General features: G+C 39.5%; 3 protein-coding genes and 1 pseudogene across 6 annotated transcripts; 1 reads left to right on the top strand and 3 right to left on the bottom strand.

Moving 5' to 3' along the window:
- Positions 1-4: 4 nt before the first annotated feature.
- Positions 5-4,295, bottom strand: LOC119984005 (leucine-rich repeat receptor protein kinase EMS1-like). Its single transcript, XM_038827747.1, has one exon. The coding sequence runs from the start codon at positions 4,126-4,128 to the stop codon at positions 232-234; it is 3,897 nt and encodes a 1,298-aa protein (XP_038683675.1). The 5' UTR covers positions 4,129-4,295; the 3' UTR covers positions 5-231.
- Positions 4,296-8,683: 4,388 nt separating this feature from the next.
- LOC119984650 (homeobox-leucine zipper protein ANTHOCYANINLESS 2-like) lies at positions 8,684-13,644 on the bottom strand. 4 transcript variants are annotated; one of them, XM_038828710.1, is made up of 9 exons: positions 13,233-13,644; positions 12,978-13,120; positions 12,715-12,832; positions 11,940-12,623; positions 11,514-11,615; positions 11,238-11,441; positions 9,875-10,049; positions 9,428-9,795; positions 8,684-9,187 (listed from the first exon to the last, which is right to left on the bottom strand). In XM_038828710.1, the coding sequence occupies exons 1-9, from the start codon at positions 13,299-13,301 to the stop codon at positions 8,786-8,788; spliced, it is 2,265 nt and encodes a 754-aa protein (XP_038684638.1). In that variant the 5' UTR covers positions 13,302-13,644; the 3' UTR covers positions 8,684-8,785. The 4 variants fall into 4 exon arrangements, with proteins under 4 accessions (XP_038684638.1, XP_038684640.1, XP_038684639.1 ...); XM_038828712.1 differs by having other exon boundaries at positions 12,936-13,120; positions 13,208-13,639; XM_038828711.1 differs by having other exon boundaries at positions 12,936-13,120; positions 13,214-13,639.
- Positions 13,645-14,572: 928 nt separating this feature from the next.
- On the top strand, positions 14,573-16,669 carry LOC119983730 (annotated as a pseudogene).
- Positions 16,670-17,362: 693 nt separating this feature from the next.
- On the bottom strand, positions 17,363-19,984 carry LOC119984827 (protein IQ-DOMAIN 14-like). The gene is made up of 4 exons (XM_038828953.1): positions 19,431-19,984; positions 18,622-18,822; positions 18,413-18,490; positions 17,363-18,319 (listed from the first exon to the last, which is right to left on the bottom strand). The coding sequence occupies exons 1-4, from the start codon at positions 19,812-19,814 to the stop codon at positions 17,570-17,572; spliced, it is 1,413 nt and encodes a 470-aa protein (XP_038684881.1). The 5' UTR covers positions 19,815-19,984; the 3' UTR covers positions 17,363-17,569.
- Positions 19,985-26,981: the final 6,997 nt, after the last annotated feature.

The following is a 26,981-nucleotide window of genomic DNA, read 5'->3' as shown; positions in this document are numbered from 1 at the left end:
ATAGTGAGAGAGTAATTCACCTGTGGCTATGATGTTTTATTGCCGCACCTTTTAATCTAAGGCAATATGGAAATCAAAGTTTAGATGGTGGAACTGTTGTAATACATTACCTATTTATCTGAGATTCAACGGAAAATCTAAATTAGGATTTGATTAGCAAACTTTTACATACTTTCTTCTTCTAGACAATTTACAGGGTTATTTCCACAACCACCTATTTTGAAACCAAATCTAGTCATCGTTGATCTTCTTCAAGAACTTCAACACTTGAAGCATTGTAGGTCTATTAGCCGGATTATCAGACAAGCATACAGCAGCAATCTGCAGCACTTGGAGCATCATCTGCTTCGAATCCGCATTGAGAATACTTGGATCAAGAACATCAGCAGCCTGCCCCTTCTTGATCTTCTGAAACACCCAACCAACCAAATTTCCCCCTTCAACCTCTTTAAAATCAGGTCCTGTTGGCTCTTTCCCTGTTACCAATTCAATCAGGATCACACCAAAACCATACACATCTCCTCTTGTAGTGCACCTCCCGCTCTGCCCATATTCAGGTGGAATGTAGCCAAATGTTCCTGCAATGTCAGTGCTAACATGAGTCTCACAAGCACTGATCAATCTTGCAAGCCCAAAATCTGCGACTTTTGGCTCAAAGTCTTCGTTCAGTAAGATATTGCTGGCTTTAATATCCCTATGGATAATGTGGGGGAGGAACCCATGATGAAGGAATGCTAGCCCTCTAGCAGCACCAGTTGCAATTTTGAAGCGTTTGGGCCAGTTGAGAACATAGAGAGCGCCAGTCCGATTCCTCAGCCAAAGATCTAGGCTCCCGTTTACCATGTACTCGTAAACAAGGAGCTTTTCCACACCAAGGGTGCAGTACCCAAGCAAAGGAACAAGGTTCTGGTGCTTTACCTTGCCCAAAGTTTCCATTTCAGCAATGAATTCTCTGTTACCTTGTGTCTTTGCTTCACTAAGTTTCTTGACTGCAACTGTCCTTCCATCAGGTAAAGTAGCTTTATAAACTGTTCCGAAACCTCCATCTCCAATAATGTTTGTCTTACAGAAGTTGTTGGTGGCTTCAAGAATATCCTCTAAGGTCAGTTTTAGAAGTGGCTGCTCAAACATAGCTATGTTAATACTCAAAGGCTCCTTTGACCTGCTGCTACTTAAGAAATACATATTCTGATCAACAAAATTGTTTAATTTGCTTTCCTCGATAGACTCAGGATCTCCTCCACTGCCCCTAGTGATACATCTCCGAAATGCAAAGGCCACAACAAGAGAGACAATCACGATCCCAACCACCATCCCACCAAGTCCCCAAGCATTTAACAACGCTGACTTTGCAAAGCTTTTAATCTTGCAATCTAAACCCACAACTCTACCACAGAGATGTTTGTTGCCATCAAGAAAAGTTGTAGACAGGTTTGAGCAAATGCCACTTCTGGGTACAGGCCCTTCCAATCTGTTTCCAGCCAAATTAATATAAAGAAGATTAATCAGACTGCATAGTTTCTCCGGTATCAGGCCAGATAGCATGTTTCCAGATATGTCAAAGTATTGAAGTTGCATCAAATTACCAAGGTCTGGAGGGATCTCTCCTGTGAACTTGTTGTCATGAAGATCCAAATATATCAAATAGGAAAGATTGCCCAATGATTGCGGCAGATATCCCACAAAGAAATTATTGCTCAAGTTCAAAGTTTCAATCTTCCACGCTACAGAATTTGACAAAAGCTCATCAACTGAACCAGAAAGCCTGTTTTGCTGAACATAAAGCCCCACAAGATTAAGCATACGCGTCAAAGCGGAAGGAAGCACACCATTGAGCTTGTTGTTGCTGACATCCAAGTGGGTAAGCTCTCTCAGATTGCCAAAACTAATGGGAACTGAACCGGATAGCTTATTTCCAGTCAAATTCAGCTTTACTAAACTACCCAAACGTCCTAAGCTTCCAGGGATGGTCCCTGCAAGCTGATTATTGCCTAAATACAAGCCTTGAAGCTTTTGAGTGAAACCAGATGCAGGTGGAATTGAACCAGTCAAAACATTTCCAGACAAATCCAGAGTTGTGAGATTGGTCAACCGAGAAAGTGATCCAGGAATCTCACCAGAAAGCATATTGTTGCTGAGAAGAAGATCCACAATGACAATGCAGTTCCCCAATTCTTCAGGTATTGAACCAGACAAATTATTATGAGACAGATCATACACTCCGTGGTGCTGCACAAATGTCAAATCAGGCATGTTAGCCTGATGAAAATAGGTAGATGCCTTCGATGGTATCGACCCTGATAAACTATTGTAAGAGAAGACCAAGCACTGTAGTTCAGCTAGGTCTGCAAGTTGCTCAGGAATGGAACCAATAAGAAAGTTGCTGCCAAGGTCCAAAGTGGTAAGAGAAACACAATCACCAAGCTCAGCTGGAATGCTCCCTTCGAGCTGATTAGAGTTCAAGTTAAGCACAGAAAGGTTGGTCAGATTGCCAATTTCCTTAGGTATAGACCCCTTCAAGTGATTGTTACTAAGAACTAGCCTCTCCAAAGCTATTGCATTGCCAATCTCCGCAGGAAGAGTACCTTCCAATAGATTATTTGCGGCAGAGAACTCCATCAAAGTTACCGAATTCCAGAGACTCAATGGTATGGTACCTGTAAAATTGTTCGAATCAATGTCGAGCACCATCAGTGGAATCTCTGCAAGATACTCCGGTAAAGAACCATTTATCTGATTTTTAACCAAAGCCAGCTGAGTCAAATTCGTGCACTTGATGAACACGTCCTCAATCGTTCCTGACAGCAAATTACCATCGAGATCAACCTCAGTTAGTGACACCGCATTGCACAACTCTCTGGGTATCGCGCCAGTCAGCAAGTTATTGCTCAAACTTATATGATCCAAGATGCTACAATTCCCAATCTCCACTGGAATTCTCCCTGAGAATCGATTACTTGAGAGAAAAATTGACTGAACATTGGTCCACCTCCCAATCCAGGTCGGCAATGGACCCGAGAGCTGGTTCTTCTCAGCTGAAAACGTCAGCATTGGCAGCTTAGAGAGCTCCTCAGGCAACGATCCAGAGAGCGAGTTGAATGAAAGCATCAAAGTTTTCAAATGCTTGCAGTTTCCAAGCTCAGCTGGAATCGACCCATTAAGCTCGGCATAAACAAGGTTCAAAATACTCAAATTCTGCAGCTTCCCCATGGATTTCGGAATCGAACACTTCAACGGGTTATACGAGAGGTCTAGTTTGTTCAGTGATTGCAAGTCCGAGAGTTGCTCAGGTAAGGGGCCTGTTATGGAACAAGAAGGCGAGAAGAAGTTCTGAAGGCTCAAAAGGCCTCCGATTTCAGGAGGTAACGGACCGGAGAAACCATTGATGCCAATATAAATATCAGTTAGGTTCTTGAGGTTGCCTATTTGGGGTGGAATTGCACCAGAGAAGCTGTTGTTTGATATGTCCAAAGATGATAAAGATTGGAGATTGGTGAAGAGTGTTGCAGGAAGAGAACCTGAGAGAAGGTTGTCACTCAAGTCCAAGTACAGCATCTGGGTCAACCCGATGAGTTGGCTCGGAAGATTCCCGGTGAGCGAGTTGCCGGAGAGGTCAAGTGTGATGAGGTTGGGTAAATTCCCGAGTTCGGGAGGAATTTCTCCCGTGAAATGATTGGAACCGAGTTCTAGGATCTCGAGACGGTTCAACGCACCGAGTTCACCCGGAATCACCCCTGAGAGCTGGTTATCATCAAGAGATAACGATCTCAACTTCTTTAGGTTGCCAATTTCAGGAGCAATTTCGCCGCTAAAGAGGTTTGACGAGAGATCAAGGACGATGAGTGAGGAGATAGCAAAGAGCGAGGGAGAGAGAGGACCATTCAGAAGCTGAGTTGGAAGAGAAAGTTCTGTAACTCGTCCGAGTTGGCAAGAGACACCGACCCAGTTGCAATGATGAGTCGAAAGGTTCCATGAAGAGAGTATGTGCGGGTTTTCAAGGGCGGATTTGAAAGAAAGGAGACTTTCTCTGTCTGGGTTTCGCTCATCTTGCTCTGCAATAACGTTAGAGAACAAAATACAAAGATAGGTTAACACGAAGAGGAACGAACATGGAAGCTTAAGAGCCATGACAAATATTACAGAGAGAGCGAATTCTTTTTTCAGTGAAGTTCAAACTGAAAACCCATTTGAGACGAAGAGAGAGTTTCAAACACGAAGAAATGGAGATTTTGCAGAAGCTTGAACGCCATGGCCATTTGGAGGGAGGGAGAGTGTGTACGAAAAGGATCGAAGTTACAGACTAGCGTATGCATGTCAGAGAAACGGCACGTATCTCACGTGACTTTTCTAAAAAGGCATTTTGTAACGGCGATTTTGTTCATATATTGTGAAATTTGCAAAGAAACCCCTAGAAAAGAGCCTATTAACCTTTTAAATATCCATAATTTGCTCCGACAAAGTGGAAAAAAGGGCCCCTACTTCTAAGAATCCGGGTTTTTGTCTTCTTCCTTTCTATACTTTTTCACGACCTTTTCTTTTTGCTCTCGTGGATTTTGCCGAAACATATAATTTTTTGCACCAAATGTGGTTGCAATGGCATGATACATGACTATAATATCTTTGATATGGATTTCAGCTAGTGCTATAGATTTTTTTTAAAACATGGAATCTGGCTAGTGCTATAGTCTCCTGCAAATGGGTTGTTATCAAAATCCCTAGGGTTCTAAACAAATAATGTTGATGTGAAAATTTTGAGTTCAATTGTTTATTTTATAAATTAATCATGAGTTTGATTTTCATTAAAAATAATATACTTGTGGTTAGCCAGCAGTCCATGAGAGAAATAAATGAAAATGAAATGTTACCTGATCATTTGTCATAGTCGCCCATTTGACTAATCTATGAGCTCAAGCATATTCAACTCTCCTTACCTGATTTACATACCAAGATGGATTGGGGGAGATTGGGTAAACAATGTATTGGACTATTGTCCTCTTCATGTTATGGATTATGAATCGTTGGATTTTAAAATGGTTGATGATGTTGAACATCCAAAGTAATATAATGAGTGTATAATTGTTTTTTCCCATGCAAATTTATTAGGGTGAAAAAAAGCGGAAGGGCGGATAATTATTCTCCCTATGACAAAATATATGAGTTAAGGAAAAAAGAAAAACTCTACAAAATCCAAAAAGCTATTGGGCCCGAATTAGGGCCTCAGCTGATATACGCAAAGAGATCCTAAGCAGCATTTTTCTGGCCCAGGAATCATTTGGGTCAAGATTGTCCAAGTTCGGTCTGGACCTGGCACTTTGAGGAAAATGATCAACAAGTACCCCAATGAGACAAAAGTGGAATTTGGCGTTTTTAGGCCATTGATCTCAGTTGCAAATCCGCGTGATAACCCTCTCTTGCATGCAAAGTCTATGGAGGGTTTCTTTTAGTCTTTTCAGTCTCCTTTTTTCATAACTAAATTCAAGCCCTACTCAACAGAACAGAGGATGAGCTGTGAGTAGCTGTCTCGTGGCAGGAAGCAAACCAAAAATGGGAATTTTTGGTACTATATGTTGCAGCCTACAGAAGCATTGCCAGTCGTTTCCATCTTCATTATGTGCATTTTCTACCCATTTTGAATTTGAAGATTTTTTTTTTGTATTTCAACTTCGGAAAGCAACCTGGCAAGTTATAAACTTATAATCCTGATATTTAATTATGTGCAGTGCAGTGGATCTCAATGAAGTATTTTTTTCCCAGAAAACTGCATGGAGAGTTTTTCTAATGGGTCAACAGCAGCTCGACTTTTGGGAGTTTCTTAAAAACGGAAAGCAAAAAGACATCAATTAAAATGGGCTGTTTTTGAGATAAGACTATATTGGAGATTTGGAGTGGACTACTCATATTCATATACATACAAGCGTGTACGCTTGGGACTTTAGGCAACATTGAAAAGAGTAAATATGGAAGAAAAAGGAAAAGGAAAGAAATCGGTTATATGATGGTGACGTTGAAAGTTGAAACCCCTAAATAAAAATCCAAAAATGGAACACTGAAAAAGGCTGTGAAACGACTCAAGTCGTGTAACTAGCAGTTGAGACTTTAAAGTGAAATGGAAGAGATTCCTATCAACTTTGTGTCACTGTAAATGTTGATGGAGATGGGTCTTAATGGGTTTTTGATGGATCCAAATAAGTGTGCCTTCCCCTTCCTTGGATATGAATGAGCATTCAAATAAGACCACGCTTCTTAATATTTATTAGTTAGATGACCAACTGTAAATGCGAATGCCTTTTTGGGTTTTTTTGACCAAAAAAAAGAAGAAGAAAAAAGACTTATTGGGTAAGCCTTGTTATTACAAGAATAAAAGGCCTTACGATACTAAACAAAAAGTCCATGAAATTATTGTACTCAGGCCCATATGGGGTAGTAAAGCCCATAAGATATGTCAATTTTCCTTCTACAACAAACAAGCTCCCTTCATCAAAGTAGCTCTCCTAGTCTCCTTGATTTCGATTTATGGACTTGATTGTAAAAGGACTGGTATCTGTGATGGAGAAGGGGCTCTTTGTGATGGAGATGGGCATTAATTGATAGGTCATTATTCGGAGATCTCGTATAAAAACTCCCGTGACCTTTTCAATGCAAGAAGATCAAAACTCAACGGCTCGTTAAGCCATCATTTTAACGTGGGCTTGAAGTAAGGTTTTGTCTAAATATGAAATGTGGGTGGGTCACCCTTGCGATTAGAGCTTCTTATAACTAATGTGATTAAATTGCATCTGAAGCTACATATTAGTTTAGAACTTAGATATACATGCAGGAAAACCAATATTATCTGGTGTTTGATGGAGTATAATAATATTGAAGTCCACGACAAATCCAATGCGGGGTTCCATTTCGAGTTCAGAAACATCACAAATTCAAATATGCCTAATCAAATCACCTTAAAAACTCACACCAATTCCACGAATTACATAAAACAGTCGCCGGATTTCAGATGATCAGGAACTTGAAAAATCGCTGAATTGTCACCTGGCCACAGTAATTCATCGAATTCACATCAGCTCCATTCTCAAGCAACGCCACCACAATCTGGCCAAAATCAAGCAAAATTCAGCGAGATTTGTTCATTTTATGATTTAACCATAACGTTACAACTGAAAATAGTAAATATGACGTTAAACAAAGAGGAGAAAAAAGGGGAAGAACCTCATTGTGTCGTTGATTAAAATTCGAGCTATTTAGCTTCGCACATTTCAACGAAGTAATAGTGCTAGAACTGGATTAATATCAATCAAGGGGCGTCGATTAAAATTTAAGAGGAAATAGAGACGGTTTTGGCAGCCAAAATCAGAGGCAGTCGACCAAGACTCTGACTGACCTCAATGACATCTTTTAACTACTTAACCAAGCGGTGCTTACTGTGAACAAGAAATCATTACAACAGCCGCTCTAGCTTTTTGGGAATTGAAGTGGACTGCCACATGAATCTGGTGACGAGAGTGAAACTGCTTCTGAGTTTGAGAGAACGAGGGACGTTTGAGGTTTCAGGGGATTTGGACGGACTTGACCGAGAAATCTAACACCTTAGCAAGTGAAGCCATGCCTGAGGCTACCGTGTAAATACAATCTTTCAGTGGTGAAGATTTTTAATTACTTGGTTCTTGGGAAAAGATGCCTTCCGGGCCTTTCCATGGACTTACTTTCATTCGGTTGGGATTCTGCTCAAAATTTGTCCACCTTCACATGGGCCACGATTATTAATGGCCCATCGAGCATCAGTTAAGGATCTTGTCGAACTCTGTTAGGCTGTGAGCTAAGCCACATCTGACATCACCTCACCTTCAAATCTTCGAAGGCTCAAGTTGCTTTGGACGTCGTGGGCCTTGTGGCCTTACAAGATCAGCCTCTTAGTCATATTCTATTGAAATTTGAAACCACTGGGAGAATATTCATTGGTCCTAGTATGCATGTCATATTTGGTGTACCAAGAACAATATGATAATGAGAATTCATGGGATATGAGGTAAAATCATGTGTAGTTGTGATAAAAATAATCAGTTATAATTAAAATTTAAAGTTATTCTTAACCATTGATGAATTGACCAACCACCTATGAAATGTCAATATACTATTGGTTTTAGTATACTACAACTATGACACACCACATCAACACATGACATAACGTATCAAAACCATTAAATATTTTCTCGTGCATAAAGGGGGAAAAAAAACCAATAAAAGGAACGTCTTTATTGTTACTTCTTAAACTGCGATTGATCCCTCCAAGAAGATGGCCCCCCAGGCAACCATGCATTTCTCGCATTGCAAATGGCCAAAGACAGACGGTAAACAAGGCAAACAAAACAAACAGGAATGGAAGGCGCCGGGAGAGATCTACTATGAGCAGTAAGAACAATATATAATCTAGAAGAGAATTAAGGGACAAAAAGCAACTGATAATGATAAAGACAGAATTCCCATATTTCTTAAATAAAATTCATTACAAAAAACCTATAGGATCCCATCACAAATGTCTACTTTGAGCTCTCTCCGTAAGTCTCTATCAGGTCAGAGCGAGTCAAACCAGAACCAAAATCCCCTCCTAGCGCTTCACAACCATCAGCCTTCTACAACCAAAAAAAGATGATACGGCAAAAAAGGTTCGTTCTTGACTCGAAACCCCACTTTTCTGGCTCTCTTCATTTCATTCCCATTTTTCCTGCTATAAATATTGTATATAGTACGTTCTTTTTACAAAATAGAAAAGGTTGCCAATCACCTGCATCTATGCTAATTGAAGGGCAGTTTTGATCTTCTGAATTGTGCAAGAGATGAGAGTATTGACGGTCTGAACTGACTCCAGTGTCAGCTTAGCAGTTGGAATCTTATTCACCAAAATTTGGAATCCGACTGTAAGGAAGGACCCAACTGCATCCTCACCATAACTAATATCGCCATTGCCCAACATCCCATTATGATTGTGTGATCCTCCATGACCGGACGGAAAGCCCGGCAAAATAGCGAACCCTGAAGGCAAGAGGGCCACATAACCAGGATCCCCGCCATTCATCACTTCGGCTACTGAAGGCAACTCAACTGGTGCATACACTACCATTGAGCCTGAGTTGTCATGCCATGTTTCTTGCAAGATTAGCATGCTCTTCCCAGTCACATCAACATCAATAGCCTGAAAGTACATACCAAAACATATACAATACATGTTCAGTGATTTGTTACGAAATGAAAACAAAAATCTTTAGCTATCCTCATTAAAAAAAAATTAAGAAAAAAGAAAACCAGTTGTGCACTTGCAATATTGGTCCGTTCGGGGATGCACTATGCTAGATGTACGTATTGTTATCGCTACATTGTTTGTGGGAAGCAATTTTCACACTTTTGAATCAAAGATAGCTTAACAACCACTCACACTGGCACGAAGGAGATGAACACAGTTGCGACCGTTCCGGCTCTTAGCAATCTGAAGCATCTCATGCATTGGCCCACCATGGGATAAAATGTCCCACTCGCTCCTCAATTGTTCATCTCGCAAGAAATCAAACAGTTTATCCCGAGCCACTGGCAGCCAAACACATATTGCCGCACTCAACAGAACACCGGCTGGTTCCCCAGGGTCATTCATACTCCTTCTAGTCAATACCCTCACGTCTTCACCCACATCACCTGCATGGAGCTTGTCCCACTTACGCACACTTGAAGCACAAATAGCATTGCAGAAGTCATCAATCATCCGCTGTGCCAACCTTATCATGTTCTTCTTGCCACTTGGAGTTATCCCTGAGGCAATGCGATATCAAGAACCACGAACTGATCATATTTATATAATGAAAGAAATAATTGGATAGAAAATCAAGACCTGATTGGTCCTTGGCAGATATATTAGAGGACACAAGGACAGTCAAAGACTCGCATTGCCTTTGTAGGGACACAAGCAACCTTCTTGCTCCAAAGGCCATGCCAGAATTAACATATGGCTGGAAGAGCCGGTGAACATAATTCTCATCGTACTCAGAATGCTCAACAAATGTTACCTGCACTCATCCAGTTAGCATTTATAACAACAGCATCTTCAAAAACTAAAGGTTTGTTGGGCTAAAATGTCCAGACTAAAATGGTCCCTAGGAATGTCATCGGAGAAGAAAATACAAAGAGAAGTTGCAATGTTTTGATAGGATTTACAAAATAGTTAGCCTCCCAAGAAAGTTTTATCCTGTTCCTTAAGATTTAGTAATTCCTCCTCACAAATTTCGAAAGTTAATATCCAATTTAATCAGTAAGAAATAGAGGGATATAGCTAAATCAAGTAGTCAAGAACTTTGGGAATTCGAAGCAAGGGGATTCAGCAACCCTTTGAATTATGAACCCACACTACTAGTTATTAGTTAACTTACAAATTAATAAAGGCAAACCTTATGCATGGCCATGATTAAACAAGCAATGACTTGGAACCAATATCATGCATGAAATATACTATATTATGTTTACAAAGTCCAAAACTGACAAGCTGTCAAGTCAAGAATCCATGGTGATTTGACGATATAATATTAATGCGTATGGTTTTCCAAAACAAGTACCCAATACAAGAGTTCCCCAAGACTATCAGGATATAATGACTGGTTCCAGGTCATATTGCTTCGAGGATAGAAAAACCCCCATTAACAGAGGAAAGATGGGAATAGAAGTATCAAATACATAATTTATAAAGAAAATTTTCAAGTGTCCAACAACTTTCTTGCACAACAAGATAACACAAGATAATAAATATTGACATTCAAGACGATAGAATAAAAATGCAGATACATACTTGGTATTATAATGCAGGTAGCCTTGGCCTGGGATTGCTCATATGACAAAAAAAGGGTGAAGAGACTAAACTGATAGAAGTCCTAGCTTTGAAAACAAAGATCACAAAAATGTGAAATGACTCAAATCCAAAGAAGCATCTTCTATGTAAAATAATATTATAAGATCGGGCTCTTAGGTAGATTTCCACTTTATGTAATTGAGGAAGATCAATTAAAAAAGAGCAATTTTTAAAAAAAAAAATAAAAAATTCGGAAGTGCAAGTCAATGACAGTTGGAACTTGTGTACTGGGGGCCTATTCTTTCACATCTTGATGAAGTCTTGCGAAAGTGTGCTAGCACCATAAGCATCACAATAACAAGAAAATTTCCAAGAAAACTATGCAAATTAATTAATAATCTACGTTAGCAATTACCTTAGAGCAACCATTTCCCACATCTCGTACAAGACAACCAGAAGGAAGCCGCCGACAAGTATTTGGATTTGAACCTTCACAGCCCGCATCAATAGAGACATCTACCACAGCCCATACACCCTCAGCATGCTGCTTGCAAAACCGGAGAAACTTGATTGGACGTATTGGGACCAAGGGTGAGAGAACCTGAAACTCTGCATGCATCTACAAAGCAAAATCTTCATTTAAAAGGGCCTCATAGTTGAAGAATAATAAATAAATAGGCAGTGAACATACCACTTGTAGTGCACCATTTTTGGTTCCATTCAGACCAGTTGATATCACATCAACAGTGGTGGCCCTAGCTATTATGCTCGGAAACATTTCTACCCACCGATTCTGCATAAGTAAATGAATGATTCAAGTATTAGAAGGGTCAATCAAATATTGTACATTGATAAATTTAATAACCAATAATCAAATAACTTAAGCAATATTTTTTCATTGATTTAAACAATTTTGTGTTCTTCAAAGGTGAACAGATAAGTGGCACAATGAAATGGTTAGCACCAGATGATAGAGATGACAAGTGAATAGAGGAACTTAATAAGAGTAACCCGAAAACTGATAATATGCTCAACACTTTGAAGAGTTTAAACATTTAGATAATTCAGTATTTGAGCCAAGCTAATCGACAATGACAAAAAGGATTTGGTAACATACATCATCCATCAATGTCTCTACGAGAGCCAAGCTGTCGATGATGACCACATCAGTTTCCCTTGTAGCCTCACTTACAAAGCCAGTGGGCTTCATGCCAATGCAAGGCCGAAAAGTCCTCTTATACGCCAAATGGTTCAGCATATCATTCTCTCCATTCAACCTTTTGACCCCAAGAGAACTATCTGGCTGAGCCAACTTGATCAATTCATCCATAGCTACCAAAGCAAGATTTACAAGCATAGATCTATCAACTTGCATCTCAGTCTTACTCAAACTCAATTCAGGTTTCACCAAAGGAACTACAGGTGAAGTGCTCGAAATTCCATCTCCCAATCCAAGTCCCATTGACATTGGCATTGTTGTACCAACATTGCCTAAATCACAAAATTCATTTCTTCCAACAACGAGCTCCAAATTAGAGCTCGTGGATAGGGGATTATCAGATGGTGTGAGTGGCTTGACAAAGAACTTGCTTGTCAGAGACGAAAGCCGGCGTAATTCTTCCCTTAACCGAGCATTCTCAATCTTTAGCTGGTTCTGCTCATCAAAGCATACCTCACCAGGCAAGGCTACCCTACCACAATTTTTGCATATTGGATCCATGACTCGTAAATTATTATTCTCAATTTGAAGCTTCTCATTTTCTTGCTTCAACATAACATTCTCATGCCGTTCCATTTGCATCTGATTTGAGGTGAATAATTACAGAAGAACATTACTCCTTTGACTTCAAACCTCTATGTTCTAAAAAGAGTATAACAAATCAGCAGTTTACCTTCATCTGTGTTCGCCTGTTCTGGAACCAAAACTTGATTTGTCTAGACTCTAAGCCAAGTCTGCGACTTAGTTCCGACCTTTGTTTTTCATCAGGATGGGGGTACTCCTTGAAGAAACTAAAACACGGCAATAATGTAGAAATCATAAACCCATAAGCAAATCATCCATCAAAGTTAGCAGTCAACAATAAACAGTTATGCTAAAGACAATAAATCATACGCCTCAAGCTCTTGAATCTGCCGAGTCGTGTGCCTGTGATATCTTTTCTTTTTGGGCGGCTCCTCAGCCTCTCGATCCTCTTCAGACGCGCCATCAAAACCGTCATCCCCATCTCTTCCAAAAAAAGCTTCATCAAAGGTCCCTCCGATCAGACCCATCTCCCCATTATTATTCATATTTCTTTTCTGCACCAAACCCGACCAAGAGTTAAGAAGAGAGGAACGAACAAGAAGAAACCGAAAAGCACATGCATCAATAGTGGATTACAGTACTATTACAGAGTGAGATGAGGCATACAACAGAGTGGTAGAGGGCAGGAGAGCTGAGTTTAGACTGGGTTGAGGGGACTTTGACAAGGGTTTGCATAGAGGCTTTCTTGTCTATTAAGCTTTGACCTTTTCAGTTTTTTACAGGATTGGTCCTGCAAGGACTTCCAACACTTGCTCTATCTCATCAAAAAGACCATGAAAGCTTGCTCCTTTTTCAATGCCCATGCATGACTCGTTTACGGGTAAAACACTCTATCCTTTCTCAGTAGAAAAAACCTGTTTTCAGATGCAAAGGGCATTGGAGGAATAAGACAATATTAACCTGTCTGATCCGCCGTTCACAACGAAATTTTCTCTGAAACGAAAACATAAATTCCTGTCAAAGTAAACGGCGCGGCATATGCTTCACAATTGGTTTGTCTGGATTGAGAAGACCCAAAAGGAAATTTTGACCAGAGAATGTGAGCATAAGAAAAAAACTATTAAAGGTACAGAGCGAAAAGGTTAAGCTTATCTGTTATCTTCTCTCACTATTCACACTGTGTATGAGAGGACTTTTCAAATGAATTGAGTCCAACGAAATCAAATGCGCAAAAAGACCCAGTTGCCCTCTCTCGTCTTTTTCTCTCTCTAGTTGGAACTTGAAACTTGAAAGAACCCAAAAGAAATGATTCGATATTAACCAAACTAAACAAAACCCATTACGGAGAAGAAAAAGGTGACTCCTTTTTCTATTGACGGACAGTATACCAAAGCATGATCCTTGCATATCTTCTCTCTTCCACTGGCCCCGTTCCGTTGGGATCTGTAGAAGCCAAAGCGACAGAAAGGATTAATATATGATTACATAATTAAATAATTAAATGAATGTGAAAATAATATATGTAATATGGGATTCTTCTGTAATATGTGTGTGGGAAAAAAATTATTCAACTACAAAGCAGCTACAATTGCAGTTACAGCCAGTGATAGTCAAATCAGAACCCCAAAAGGTGCCAAAACCTTTCTATCACCAATTGTTAAATTCAGGGGTAAAATGGAGATGATAAGTTGGAGATTCAAGCTTTTTTTTTTCTTTTCATTTGAGATATTCTTTCTCTACTTATTTTGAATATAATAGTCGTCAGTTGTCTCTTAAATGGCCACCATGCCAGATTTCTTTTTAGTAAAGACAGTTCAGAACTTTTAAGATGTTTAAGATGTTCAATTACCAACAAAACAAGCCAACTGTCCAATTAGTTTGGCGTAATCGTATAAACATTAAACCCATTTAGACACATGGGCCTCATTAGACAGCCCATCTTTCTTTTTGGGCTCTTACTTTCCTGATCCGAAATGAACCGGCTCAATCCGGGAAAACCCAATTTTCTGTCACTCACAGTCATTTTGCCCTAGGGTTTCGTCTTTCTCTTCCCAGTCGCAAAAACCCTAGAGAGCTGCTACTGCCGCCATGGTTCTCAAGTAAGGTTTTGCTTCAACGGCCGTACATTTTATGTTATTTGGGCCTTTTTTGTTGTCTTTCAATATATGCTATCGAGTGATTCTTCACTTTATTATTTATCACTGCCTAAATCAATTTAGGTATCCTCGTTGGATCTGAGCAACAATTTGTTTTAGAACCAAAATTTCGACATTTTCTTGTCGCTCACATAAGTAGATTTCAAGGATTCTTTGTAAATGTAAATCTGCATGCCTCAAATGCGAGGAGGCTCGAGGTTTTAGGTTTTCGAATTGTTTTTCTTACCCGGAACTGAACATATGTGCTTGATCGACTGTGTTAATTTACATTGACTAGATCTAACCCCATAAATTCGATATTAAGGTTTCTGGTTGTTGCATTTTGACGGCAATTATATTTTGCAGGTTGATTGTTAAAATGTATTTGCTGAATAATTTATATGAATAGAAAGTAGAAGTATCAGTAATGTTGATAACCCAAAACTAACAGAAACAGTGGATATACATTGTTAGTTCAAGTGGAACCAAGCTGGTCTGATTGGAGTGAAATATAGTTTTATTTTTCTATGTTAGTTTATGCCAATGTAACAGATAGCTTTCGTTGTTAGTTTATGGAAGCAATGCAGTGAACTATAATACCATTCAATTTGTTTAATTTTAGACATTGTAGACATTTGATCAGTGTGAACTCTGTGAAGCACTAATATGAAAAGATACTGAGGGAGGGTAGTTGGTTTCCAGAAGATATGATTGGTGGTGGAGGCATATTATATTCATAGCAATGGGAACAATTGCTCTTATCATGGTTGTTATATCATATATGTTGCGAGGTCTCTACCGGGGAAGGAACACTGTATTTTTAATTTCCTTTTATGTCTGGATAGTGGATTTCAGGATTTGTCTTCTTATGTAGTTAGTATGTAAGTTGTTAAGACATAACTAAAGCACTGCCGCTTTCTTCTGAAGATTTTAGGACTGAGCTATGCCGCTTCAGTGGGGCAAAGATATACCCTGGTAAGGGTATCAGATTTATTCGCTCAGACTTACAGGTGGGTCCAAGAGCAATGCCATTACCCCATGGATTAGTTATTTTTGTTTACATCGTTGTTTCTTGTGTCTTATATTGTCAAATCACTGATCTTTGCTTAGTCAATTTTAGGTTTTCCTCTTTGCCAATTCAAAATGCAAGAGGTACTTTCATAACAGACTGAAGCCATCTAAGCTAACCTGGACAGCTATGTACAGAAAGCAGCATAAAAAGGTGAATCTTTATTCTCTACCATACCTTGAGAGATAAAATCGTTGCCTAGATAAAATCATTGGCTTGTAAGTATTTGATAAAAAAAATGTAAAAGTTTTCAACTGTATTCTTGTAGCCTGTAGGATATTGCTGCAGAAGCTATTAAGAAGAGACGTCGCACCAATAAAAAACCATATTCCAGTCCATTGTTGGTGCTACCTTGTACAGAAGAAAAGAACCGAGAAGCCTGAAGTTCGAGATGCTGCACGAGAGGCTGCCCTGCGGTATTCTTTCTTACTTTTATGTTGTTAACACTGGCTGTATATATTGTCACATTGCTTCTAGGGATATATTCCTTTGTTAACTTGCATACTTGTCTTCAGCGAAATTAAGGAACGGATTAAGAAAACTAAGGATGAGAAGAAGGCGAAGAGAGCTGAGGTGTTGTCTAAGTCCCAGAAGAGCCAGAGCAAGGGTAACTTGCCAAAGGGTGCTGCACCAAAAGGACCCAAACTTGGTGGTGGTGGTGGAAAGCGCTGAAAATCTTATTTCATGCCTGATAACATTATAGGTTTGACTTGAAGAGATTTTGCTTTGATGAATAGTACTTGTTAGTTCCCATGGTTTCTGTACTTCCAAAATTCTGTAAATTTTGCCATGTGGATGTTATTTCATTTCCATTGGAGTAATACACAATTTTAGGACTTTCAAATCTGTACCAGTTTATATTCAAAGTTGACTGATAGGTTTGAATATTTGTTTGCCAATTGCTGAACTTTCTTGCACACCGAGTAATTCAAATATTATTGAGAATTTCATCCAAATAGTCCTCCACAGGGATGCCTCTATTCGCTGCCGTTTTCTCAATGTCCTTCATCACCTCAGTGAATTGTCGGTGCCCCTCCACCACAGGATCTATTTGCGGTTGATCTGTAATGCCAGTACTTTGAGGTATGTGCTGGTAAGTTGGATTCTGGAAACAATTATTAGTGCTAAAGGAGTATGGTTGTGGCTTTGAGTCATCCAAATAGCCAGGGACGCATGGGAGTTGTTCGGTCTGCAATGAGTCATGAAAAGATGGTGGTGCATTGCTTGCTGTCCAAGAAAGGCTTGAGCCGGGTCCTTGGTAGATTCTTGTTCTCCATGTAACCAGAATAATATGTTTATGTTTTCAAGGAATTGGAGAGTAAAAACAGAGTATTTGTGTATAAAATTCGATTGCTTGAAAATTGGGTTTCGGTGTCTACTTACTGTTCTCTTATTCTGCGTTTTCTATTTACTGAGCCGAAGTACATATTTTTATATACAGCTCAGCCGACATACTTGGTTAGTCCAAATCCTATTATTTAAATAATTTTTAAAGACCCAAATCCCAGTAGGCTTGGGATATGATCTGTTGTTCAGGTTCTTGATGGGGTAATTCCAGTGAATTGAAATTTGATTAAATTAACAATCAAATCGACTATAATAATATGAAAATTCTAGTTGTTAGAACGCTAGTTACACAGAACTGTATATATACAACTACAATGCCAATCATCATTGCAACACTAAATTGATTTTGTAAAGACGACGTTCACGAGTTCGTGTTCAAATAATCGCAACAATTGCACACTCACACAGTTTTGAATTGAAAACGATAGAAAACCAGAGCTCAACAACTACTGTTACCTCATATTGGAACTCCTTAGCCTGTTTAAGTGACCAGATGCTGGAGAAGCTCTGTTCCTACAGTCAATATGTTGAGGGAAACCTCTTTCTGAATTACTGCTTGTTTCCCATAGCCCCTGAAGAGATATTCGACTTGATCCATGTTTCTCAAACTCGTGTCTTTGCCTTGGAGCACTTTGTGACCTAACCTTAGCTCCCGAGGATTCCGTGTTTGCCATGTAGTTCGGGTAGCCTGAGTACCCATTGAAGAAGCCCCAAGAGCACTCACTCCTCGTCGGAGTGAAAGGGCCTCTTCTCGCGCTACTACTTCCCGGTTTCGACGATGCAGAGAACATTTGGGGGCTGTTCTCAGCAGTCCTAACAGCCACCTCTTCCTTCCCAATGGGGAATTTCAGGGAGCTAAACGATAAAGATTCTGCAGGACGTAAACTTGTGATTCGGTTTTGTGCTTTCATTGATAATTTTGATGGAGAGTCGACTGTCATAAAGCTCTGATTGGTATAGTCAGAAATTGAGTGTGAGGTGTGGAAGCTTCTGTTACTTTGCTGGGATTTCAAGTGGGGTTTCCAAGTATCTACTTCTAGGATCTTATCGCACTCCTCATCGTCAGCATGTTGATTTCTCAGTCGAGTGTCTCTATGCTCATTCCAAAAACTTTCCTCCATCCAATGCTCTAGCCAATTTGCATCCAATCTTGCTTTCTCAAGGTCATTTAAGTCCCTATATATTGAATTTGATCCGCATCTCTACACACATTGAAATCGAAACAATGCAATTAAAGTTCCTTCTGTAAAAATGCAACCTTTATAGCAGATGCAAAAAGAACAAGTATGTTTTACCTTTGAGATCGATGAGCCATCAAATTTAGTACTACAAGCACGCAATCGATTATCATAATTGTCATGACTACCCGGGACCTGCAGATAAACATATAATCAAACAAGGCTATAAACACAATAGAAATCAATAGTTGTCATCATTATTTGCTAAAATTAACAATTTCTAGCGCGCAAAGGCATGCACGCCAAAAGAACAATAAAATGTTTACCTTCAAGATTGAGCGAGAGGACTTGTTAGTAAAATACAGAGATTCAGAAATATAAGCACGACTAGCACGAGCTCGAGCCTGGACTTTGACTAATGTTTGCATGCGCCGAAGCATGTCTGCCGTTTTTTTTCTCACAATGTGGCCTCTTACTAAGGCTTGAAGCTTCACAAGAGCTTTCAGTGCCCTCAGTGCCCTCCTAGCCTTCAAGATTACCATCAAAAGTTCAAGAAAACAAGGAGAAAATAGTTCAGATGAGACAGATTAAGACAGCAAAATCAGGTAATATTAATCAACAAGGGAAACACATACGCATAAGTCCCAGCACATAAAATGTATCCCAAAATTGCTAACTTTTACTCAAAGCGTTTCCTTTGTACTCTTAATTTTCTTTCCATAGAGAAACGAGCACATGAAAGCTGTTGCAGTGAAATTTCTTCATTGTAACTCAAGCATGTTTAAAATAATGGAAAATAGCTTCTCCGGAAACGATTCTAGGATGATTTCAAAAGCCTGATACACTCAATTTAACCTTATAAGACAGAATTCGAATTTCACATAGCAGTGATGATTTACTATTTGAACCATTTTCAGAAACAATTTCAGCAATATGTCTCTTAGCTCTACTCCTTCCCGTCATCATAATTAAAATTACAGAGTAAAAACCCGTAATTCGTAAAGTAACGTAGGTAGATTGCGGGAAAAACCCCAAATCAAACATGAATATGAACAAAAAAAATGAAACTACGTTCTGCTACAATTCCAATGGTATATGTGGGAATAAAGCAACAAGCTTTGAGATAGAAGCTAACCAGATAACCACGAAATGCGGATTGTATCTTGACCGCCGCCGCTTCCTCCTTCCTCGTACGATGACTCCCGATAACGTTCCCCGCAGATGAGGCTGCACGCCCCCCACCGTTACTGCTCGTGAGCCTCACAACCTCCGCAGCCGCCTGGGCCGCCGCGAGAGCCGCCTCCGCAACGGCAGCTGTTGCAGCCGCAACTGCTATCGCGTGCTTATTGGCATCCAGAGCGCCATCATAGGAGCACAACGCGGCCCCGCGATTGTTAGTGTGCTGAGAAGGCGTTGCATAGGAAGATCTGGCGAAGCTCCACTTCCTCCTATCCTTGGACTCCGCCGAGGCTTGGCTCGGCTGCTTCTTGGAGCCAAAAAGTCGCCGGAGAAAACCCATCTCTCATAGTCTGAACTTATCTAGCAAATGTGAAATTTGGAGTTCTAGACTAGTTTGTGATAGCATAGTCGAGTCGAGGAAGAGAGTACAGTACTCCGTGAGAGAGACGGTACATGAAGCAGCTAAGCAAAGCAAATGAAGGGGAGAGATTCTTGTTGATGTAAACGAAGGATAAGAGAAATCAAAGGAAGTGACGGCAGCGCGTGTTACAGAATTTGGGAAACACGCGTTGTATCCTCTCGTCCTTTTTCAAAAAAAAAATAATAATTTGCGTGCTTACTGTGATATGGCATCATGTGGTCGGGATAAAACAATAAAAAAAAAAGACACTATTTTATGCACCCGTTTTCGTTATTGAAATATTTTTTTCTTCATAAGATTGTGATTATATAATTGTAATTCATTAATAATTTTTGTATAATTATAATAAAATCAGAGATTAGATCAATAAAGTATCACGGGTTCTCTTTGGTCGAATGCCACTTAGCAAAGCAGCTAAGCTTAAAGCTCTTTGTGGCCCATGACTCTTCTGTTGAGTCATGGGCGAAACAGCTAATCAGTGGCGAGAATTGACATGCTGCCTTGTTTTTCCCCTTATTAGTGAGGAAAAAAAATACAGTAAAAAGGCTCCGAATCAAATAAGTGCCTTTGCTGTTGGGCTGCTGGTGGCTGGCGATTGGTCCCCACGCTTTTTATTGGGAAAAACGTTCTGTTTTCTTTGGTACCTAAACAGAAGGAAGACGTGTAATTCTGACTCCATAAAGTCTAGACGTCAACGTGGTTTGCATATTTACTTTATTGACCTCAAGCTAAATGGGCCGAATGATAGGCATATTTGCCATTCTCCGAAAATGAGCCCATTAGCATTTAGAAACTGCAATCGAATTTAATCAAATGGGCCTTGCAATAGATGGCTCAAACAGCTAAATTCTATTAGAAGGCCATAGAACTGAGTCTCAAAACTCAAAAGCTCTCTATCTGTGATCATAAAGCATGAATAAATATGGCTGTGAATGTTGGAATATTAGAGCCTGCAGCCATGGCCTTTTGGTTCTAGTTTTGGACTGATCAACAATGAGAAAGGGATTGTTGTCAACTGTTTACAAACTAGGGATCACCACTTCAGATAGCAATCATATAAAACAAAACACATGTACCTAGACCATGTATATGTAGGTATATCATATCCCGAGTTCATATATATATATATGACAAAATCATATAAATCCAAACCATGCTTATGTGATCATTGTATAAGCTGAAACCATTAACTCATATATACATATATATTTAATCGGCAATGCTATAGAGCAGTACACATGTAATCAATAAAACTTTAATTGCCTTTTAGTTCAACACGTATTGAATCATTGATTACACATCATCAACCGAAACATGATTGCACAAAATATCACACCGAACAATATGATCAGACTCAAAGCAACAGAGTTTGTTACCGAACGACGAAATGAATTGAAGACAGAATTTGAAGCGAGGTACGCGGATGCGAATCTCCTTAAGGTGATAAAGCCGCCTGCTATCGGTGCCTACAGGATGGATGGCAATTCACCTCCCAAGATACAACGCTTCACTCCCACCGTTGGTAGCACTATCAAAACGATGGACTTAAGCGAACCTCTCTCGAACTGTGCTCTCAGACCTGAATAGAATTTTCTTAGAGTGTGTTTTTCTGTACTACTTTCAACTGAGGAGACCACTTCTATTTAACGAGGTAGTGGAGATGTGGAAAGAGATAGGAACATATTTTGATAACTCTAGTGGATAGACACAATCTTGAATGAATCCAATCTTGCAGGGATTTTATCTGAGCAAAACCAATTTAATTTTAAGCTCATCTTCTCACATAACTTGAGTTCGGCCTCAATTGATTTGGGTCATTCTTCACCTCTCTTATTTGGGCTTTGCACCAAATAATCCAACAATCCCCCACAAAGAATGGATCAAATCGATTCGTCTGACTCGAGAAAAAGTCTGAGAGTACAACAGAAAGTACTATATCAGGATAGGTAGTGTTTGGCTTTGAACCTTCCTTAGTGAAAGCTTATCGAACTCACTTAACCAGTCAGTGGTTATCAGCCTTGAACTGCCAGTTGTTATTGCAAGCTTAAACAATAAACCTCACATAGCACTTCCCAATTCGAGATTAGTTCTCGGTTGTGCTCATTACCTCGGCCATGAGCGTCTTGGGTTTCACAAGTGCTTTAGGAAATCTTGCCTTAAAAGAATTCCACAGAGCCGGCCTTACTCCACTTGCATAGGTGATGCACCATCAAGAGTATCTCTTTATACCCCACTTGTGTATTACAAGATATGGCATCATTAAAAGCTTAGCTTATCCTCAACTTCACAGCACCCAGTGCATCCAGGAAAGGGGAGAAGAAAATATTCTGAGTGCTTTCTCATCAGTTACAAAGTTTGCGTTGTCCTATTGAACCTAGTCCATGGGATCTCCAATCGCTAGGTTAGGTTTCCACCAAGTAACTCTTATTGTGTTAAGGATTTTAGCCCCATTCCTTTCGATGCGCAGTTTACCCTCTCAGATGTTAAACCTTTTGTAAATGGATCCGCAATATTCTCATTCGATTTAACATAATCGATGGAGATTACACCAGTTGAGAGTAACTGCCTCACTGAATTGTGTCTACGACGGATATGTCGAGATTTACCATTATAAATGAAATTCTGTGCCCTAGCAATAGCTGCTTGATTATCGCAATGAATGCATATTGCTGACACAGGTTTTGGCCATATTGGAATGTCCTCTAAGAAATGACGAAGCCATTCAGCTTCTTCACTTGCCTTATCTAGAGCAATGAACTCCGATTCCATCGTTGATCGCGCTATCAACGTTTGTTTTGAGGACTTCCAGGAGATTGCCGCTCCTCCCAAAGTGAATATGTAACCACTAGTTGATTTAGATTCTTCAGAATCTGCAATCCAATTAGCGTCACAGTATCCTTCTACTACAGCTGGATATTTACTATAACACAAAGAATAATTCTTTGTCTTATTTAAATATCCCAATACTCTCAACAGAGCTTTCCAGTGTTCATGTCCCGGATTGCTTGTGTACCTACTCAGTTTGCTAACAGCATAGGCAATATCAGGTCTTGTACAATTCATGATGTACATGACACTTCCAATTACTTGAGAGTATTCAAGTTGATTTATTGCGTTTCCAGTATTCTTGTGTAGGATTAGGTGTGCAAGAAATGGATTATTAGTATCTTTGATATAAAAATCCTTAAATCGTTCAATCACCTTTTCAATGTAGTGTGATTGAGATAGTGAAAGGCCATCAGAAGTTCTTGAAATTTTGATGCCTAGAATCACATCAGCAACACCCAAATCCTTCATGTCAAAATTCCTTTCCAACATTTTCTTGGTATGATTAATAGAATCAATATTCTTACCAAGAATTAACATGTCATCGACATATAGACACACAATTACACATCCTCTCTCGGTGGATTTTGTGTACACACACTTGTCACACTCATTGATTCTAAATCCATTTTGAATCATGACTTTGTCAAATTTTTCATGCCACTGTTTAGGAGCTTGTTTTAGTCCATACAGTGATTTGACAAGTCTGCATACAAGCTTCTTATCTCCTTGGGTTTGAAAACCCTCAGGTTGTTCCATATAAATTTCCTCGTTCAATTCACCATTCAAAAAAGCAGTTTTTACATCCATTTGATGTATCTGCAAATCATATAGTGAAGCTATTGCAATCAACATCCTGATGGATGTAATCCTTGATACGGGAGAATAGGTATCAAAATAATCTAGACCTTCCTTTTGTCTAAACCCCTTGGCAACCAAACGTGCCTTATATTTGTCAATGGAACCATCTGCTTTCAATTTCCTCTTGAAAATCCATTTGCATCCAATTGGTTTATTTCCGGGTGGAAGTTCAACCAATTCCCAAGTATGATTGCTCATAATGGATTCAATTTCACTGGTCACAACTTCTTTCCAGAATGGCGCTTCTGGAGACGACATAGCTTCACTATATGTCTTAGGTTCTTTTTCTAACAAGAATGTTAGGAAATCTGGACCAAAGGATGTAGAGATTCTCTGTCTCTTACTCCTTCTTGGTTCAGTGTCTGTAACCTCAGCTTCTATCTCTTTTCCCTTTTCGAAGTTTAACTCCCTTAACCTCTTGTGAGGAGTTTCACCTTGATCCTTTTTGTAAGGAAAGATGTACTCAAAAAACTCAACATCTCGAGATTCTAGAACCGTATTCACATGAATATCAGGTATTTCAGATTTATGCACAAGAAATCTATATGCACTACTGTTGTGTGCATATCCGATAAACACGCAATCAACAGTTTTTGGACCCAGTTTTATTTGCTTAGGTGGAGGAACTGCAACCTTTGCAAGGCACCCCCACACTTTCAAGTATTTGAATGACGGGATCCTTCCATTCCATAACTCATATGGAATTTTTCTTGTTTTCTTGTGGGGTACTCTGTTTAGAACATAGTTTGCTGTTAAAACCGCCTCCCCCCACAAGTTTTGAGGTAGTCCCGAACTTATGAGCATGGCATTTACCATTTCCTTTAAAGTTCTATTTTTCCTCTCAGCAATTCCGTTTTGCTGAGGTGTATAAGGAGCTGTTGTTTGGTGTATTATTCCCATATTTGAGCATATCTCCTCAAAAGAGAATGATTGATATTCTCCACCTCTGTCTGATTTCAAAATCTTAATCTTTTTATCAAGTTGGTTCTCAACCTCATTTTTGTACTTGATAAAACTCTCCATTGCCTCATCTTTGCTAGTCAATAAATAGACATAGCAAAATCGTGTGCAATCATCCACAAAAGTAATGAAATACTTTTTGCCACCTCTACTTTGAACAAATTTTAAATCACATAGATCACTATGAATTAATTGTAGAGGTATTGTACTTCTCTCAATTGAATTGAATGGTTTCTTTGCAAACTTTGCCTCAACACATGTTTCACATTTATAATGTGCATCCAAATTAAATTTTGGAATTAGCCCCAAGTTTGCGATTTTCTTCATTGTACCAAAGTTTACATGTCCTAGTCTACCATGCCACAAAGATGGAGAACACACCATGTAAACTGAATTCATCTCTTTATTCATAACTAATTTTGGGTACAAGAATTTGGAATTTTCATTGATTACAGCAACATTGGCTTTAAAAAGCCCATTATCTAAGTACCCTTTGCCTACAAATACCCCACTCTTAGACAAAATAAATTTGTCGGATTCGAATACCATCTTGAATCCTTTCTTGCTAAGAATGGGGCCTGAAATCAAATTCTTCCTGATCTCGGGAACATGCAGCACATCCAGTAGGTCAAGCTCCTTTCCTGAAGTAAACTTCAAAGTCACTTGTCCTCTCCCTTCAATTTTAACTGGGGCAGAGTTGGCGACGAAAATATGTTCTGCCTCCTTTGCTTCCTTGTAGGTGGTGAACAGTCCCTTATCAACACATATGTGGCTAGTAGTACATGTGTCAACCCACCAATCCTTGGCATTGGATACCATCAGAACTTGACTTACAACAGCAGCAAATCTCTCCTCATCTTGCTCATCAACTAGGTGGGCTTGATTATTGGCTCGTCCCTTGCCTTTTCCATTTTTCTTGCGCTTATTTCTACAGTCTTTAGCCATATGTCCAGGCTTGTCACAAACAAAACAGTTCCCCTGAAACTTCTGGGGCTTACCCTTCTGTTGATTATTATACTTCCGCTTCCTAAATTGCCTAGGTTTGGAAGACTCCACCAGATTTGCCTTTGGCTCTTTGGAAGAACATGTGCTCTTCCTATTGTCCTGCTCAATTCGTAGTCGGCCCAACAGATCATCCATGTTCATCTCCTTCTTCTTGTGCTTCAAGTAGTGCTTGAAATCAGTCCAAGAATGAGGAAGCTTGTCTATAGTAGCTTGCACTTGGAAGGACTCACTCATAGTCATTCCTTCTGCTTCAATCTCTTGCAGAATAACCTGAATTTCTTCAGCTTGATCAATCACTGGTTTGGAATCCACCATTTTGTATTCCATGAATTTGGTCACCACTTGCTTTTTTGAGCTTACTTCCTCGGTACCATATCGTTTATCAAGTGCTTCCCACAATTTTTTAGCACTCGGCATTTTAGAATATGCCTTGTATAGCGGATTGATCATGCTATTCATGATATAATTCTTGCACAGATAGTCACCATACTTCCATGCATCTATAGCAGCTACGACCGTCACATCAGTCTCATCAGCACCAATTGTTGGACACTCTTCCTTCAGGTATCTGACCAAACCAATAGTGGTCAAGAAAAAATACATTTTCTGTTGCCACAGTTTAAAGCCTGAACCAGTAAATTTCTCAGGTTGTTCAGCCTTGATAGAGTGGGGAATCACTGGTGGTGCACTTATATTCACAGTCGGCTTTTCATTAACCTTTCGACTGGACTCGGCCTCACTCACAGTGTGACCATCATTAGCCTTTCGACCATTGCCACCATTAGTGGTCTTATCATCAGAGGAGGCATTGCCTCCCTCTGGATCAACAAAAGGGTCAACAGCAGGATCGTTTCCTACTCCAGGCATCCTCGGGTTATTAGGGGCAGCCATTGTATCAAGTTATATCTGTAATCAAGACCTAGTAAGCAAACACAAAAGGCCAACAAACACACATTTATCACCTTAAGATTGTTGTCAACTGTTTACAAACTAGGGATCACCACTTCAGATAGCAATCATATAAAACAAAACACATGTACCTAGACCATGTATATGTAGGTATATCATATCCCGAGTTCATATATATATATATGACAAAATCATATAAATCCAAACCATGCTTATGTGATCATTGTATAAGCTGAAACCATTAACTCATATATACATATATATTTAATCGGCAATGCTATAGAGCAGTACACATGTAATCAATAAAACTTTAATTGCCTTTTAGTTCAACACGTATTGAATCATTGATTACACATCATCAACCGAAACATGATTGCACAAAATATCACACCGAACAATATGACCAGACTCAAAGCAACAGAGTTTGTTACCGAACGACGAAATGAATTGAAGACAGAATTTGAAGCGAGGTACGCGGATGCGAATCTCCTTAAGGTGATAAAGCCGCCTGCTATCGGTGCCTAC

The sequence above is a fragment of the Tripterygium wilfordii genome, chromosome 18 (genome assembly GCF_013401445.1).
Source record: "Tripterygium wilfordii isolate XIE 37 chromosome 18, ASM1340144v1, whole genome shotgun sequence".
Lineage (NCBI taxonomy): Eukaryota > Viridiplantae > Streptophyta > Magnoliopsida > Celastrales > Celastraceae > Tripterygium > Tripterygium wilfordii.
This window is presented reverse-complemented; position numbering and strand designations above follow the sequence as displayed.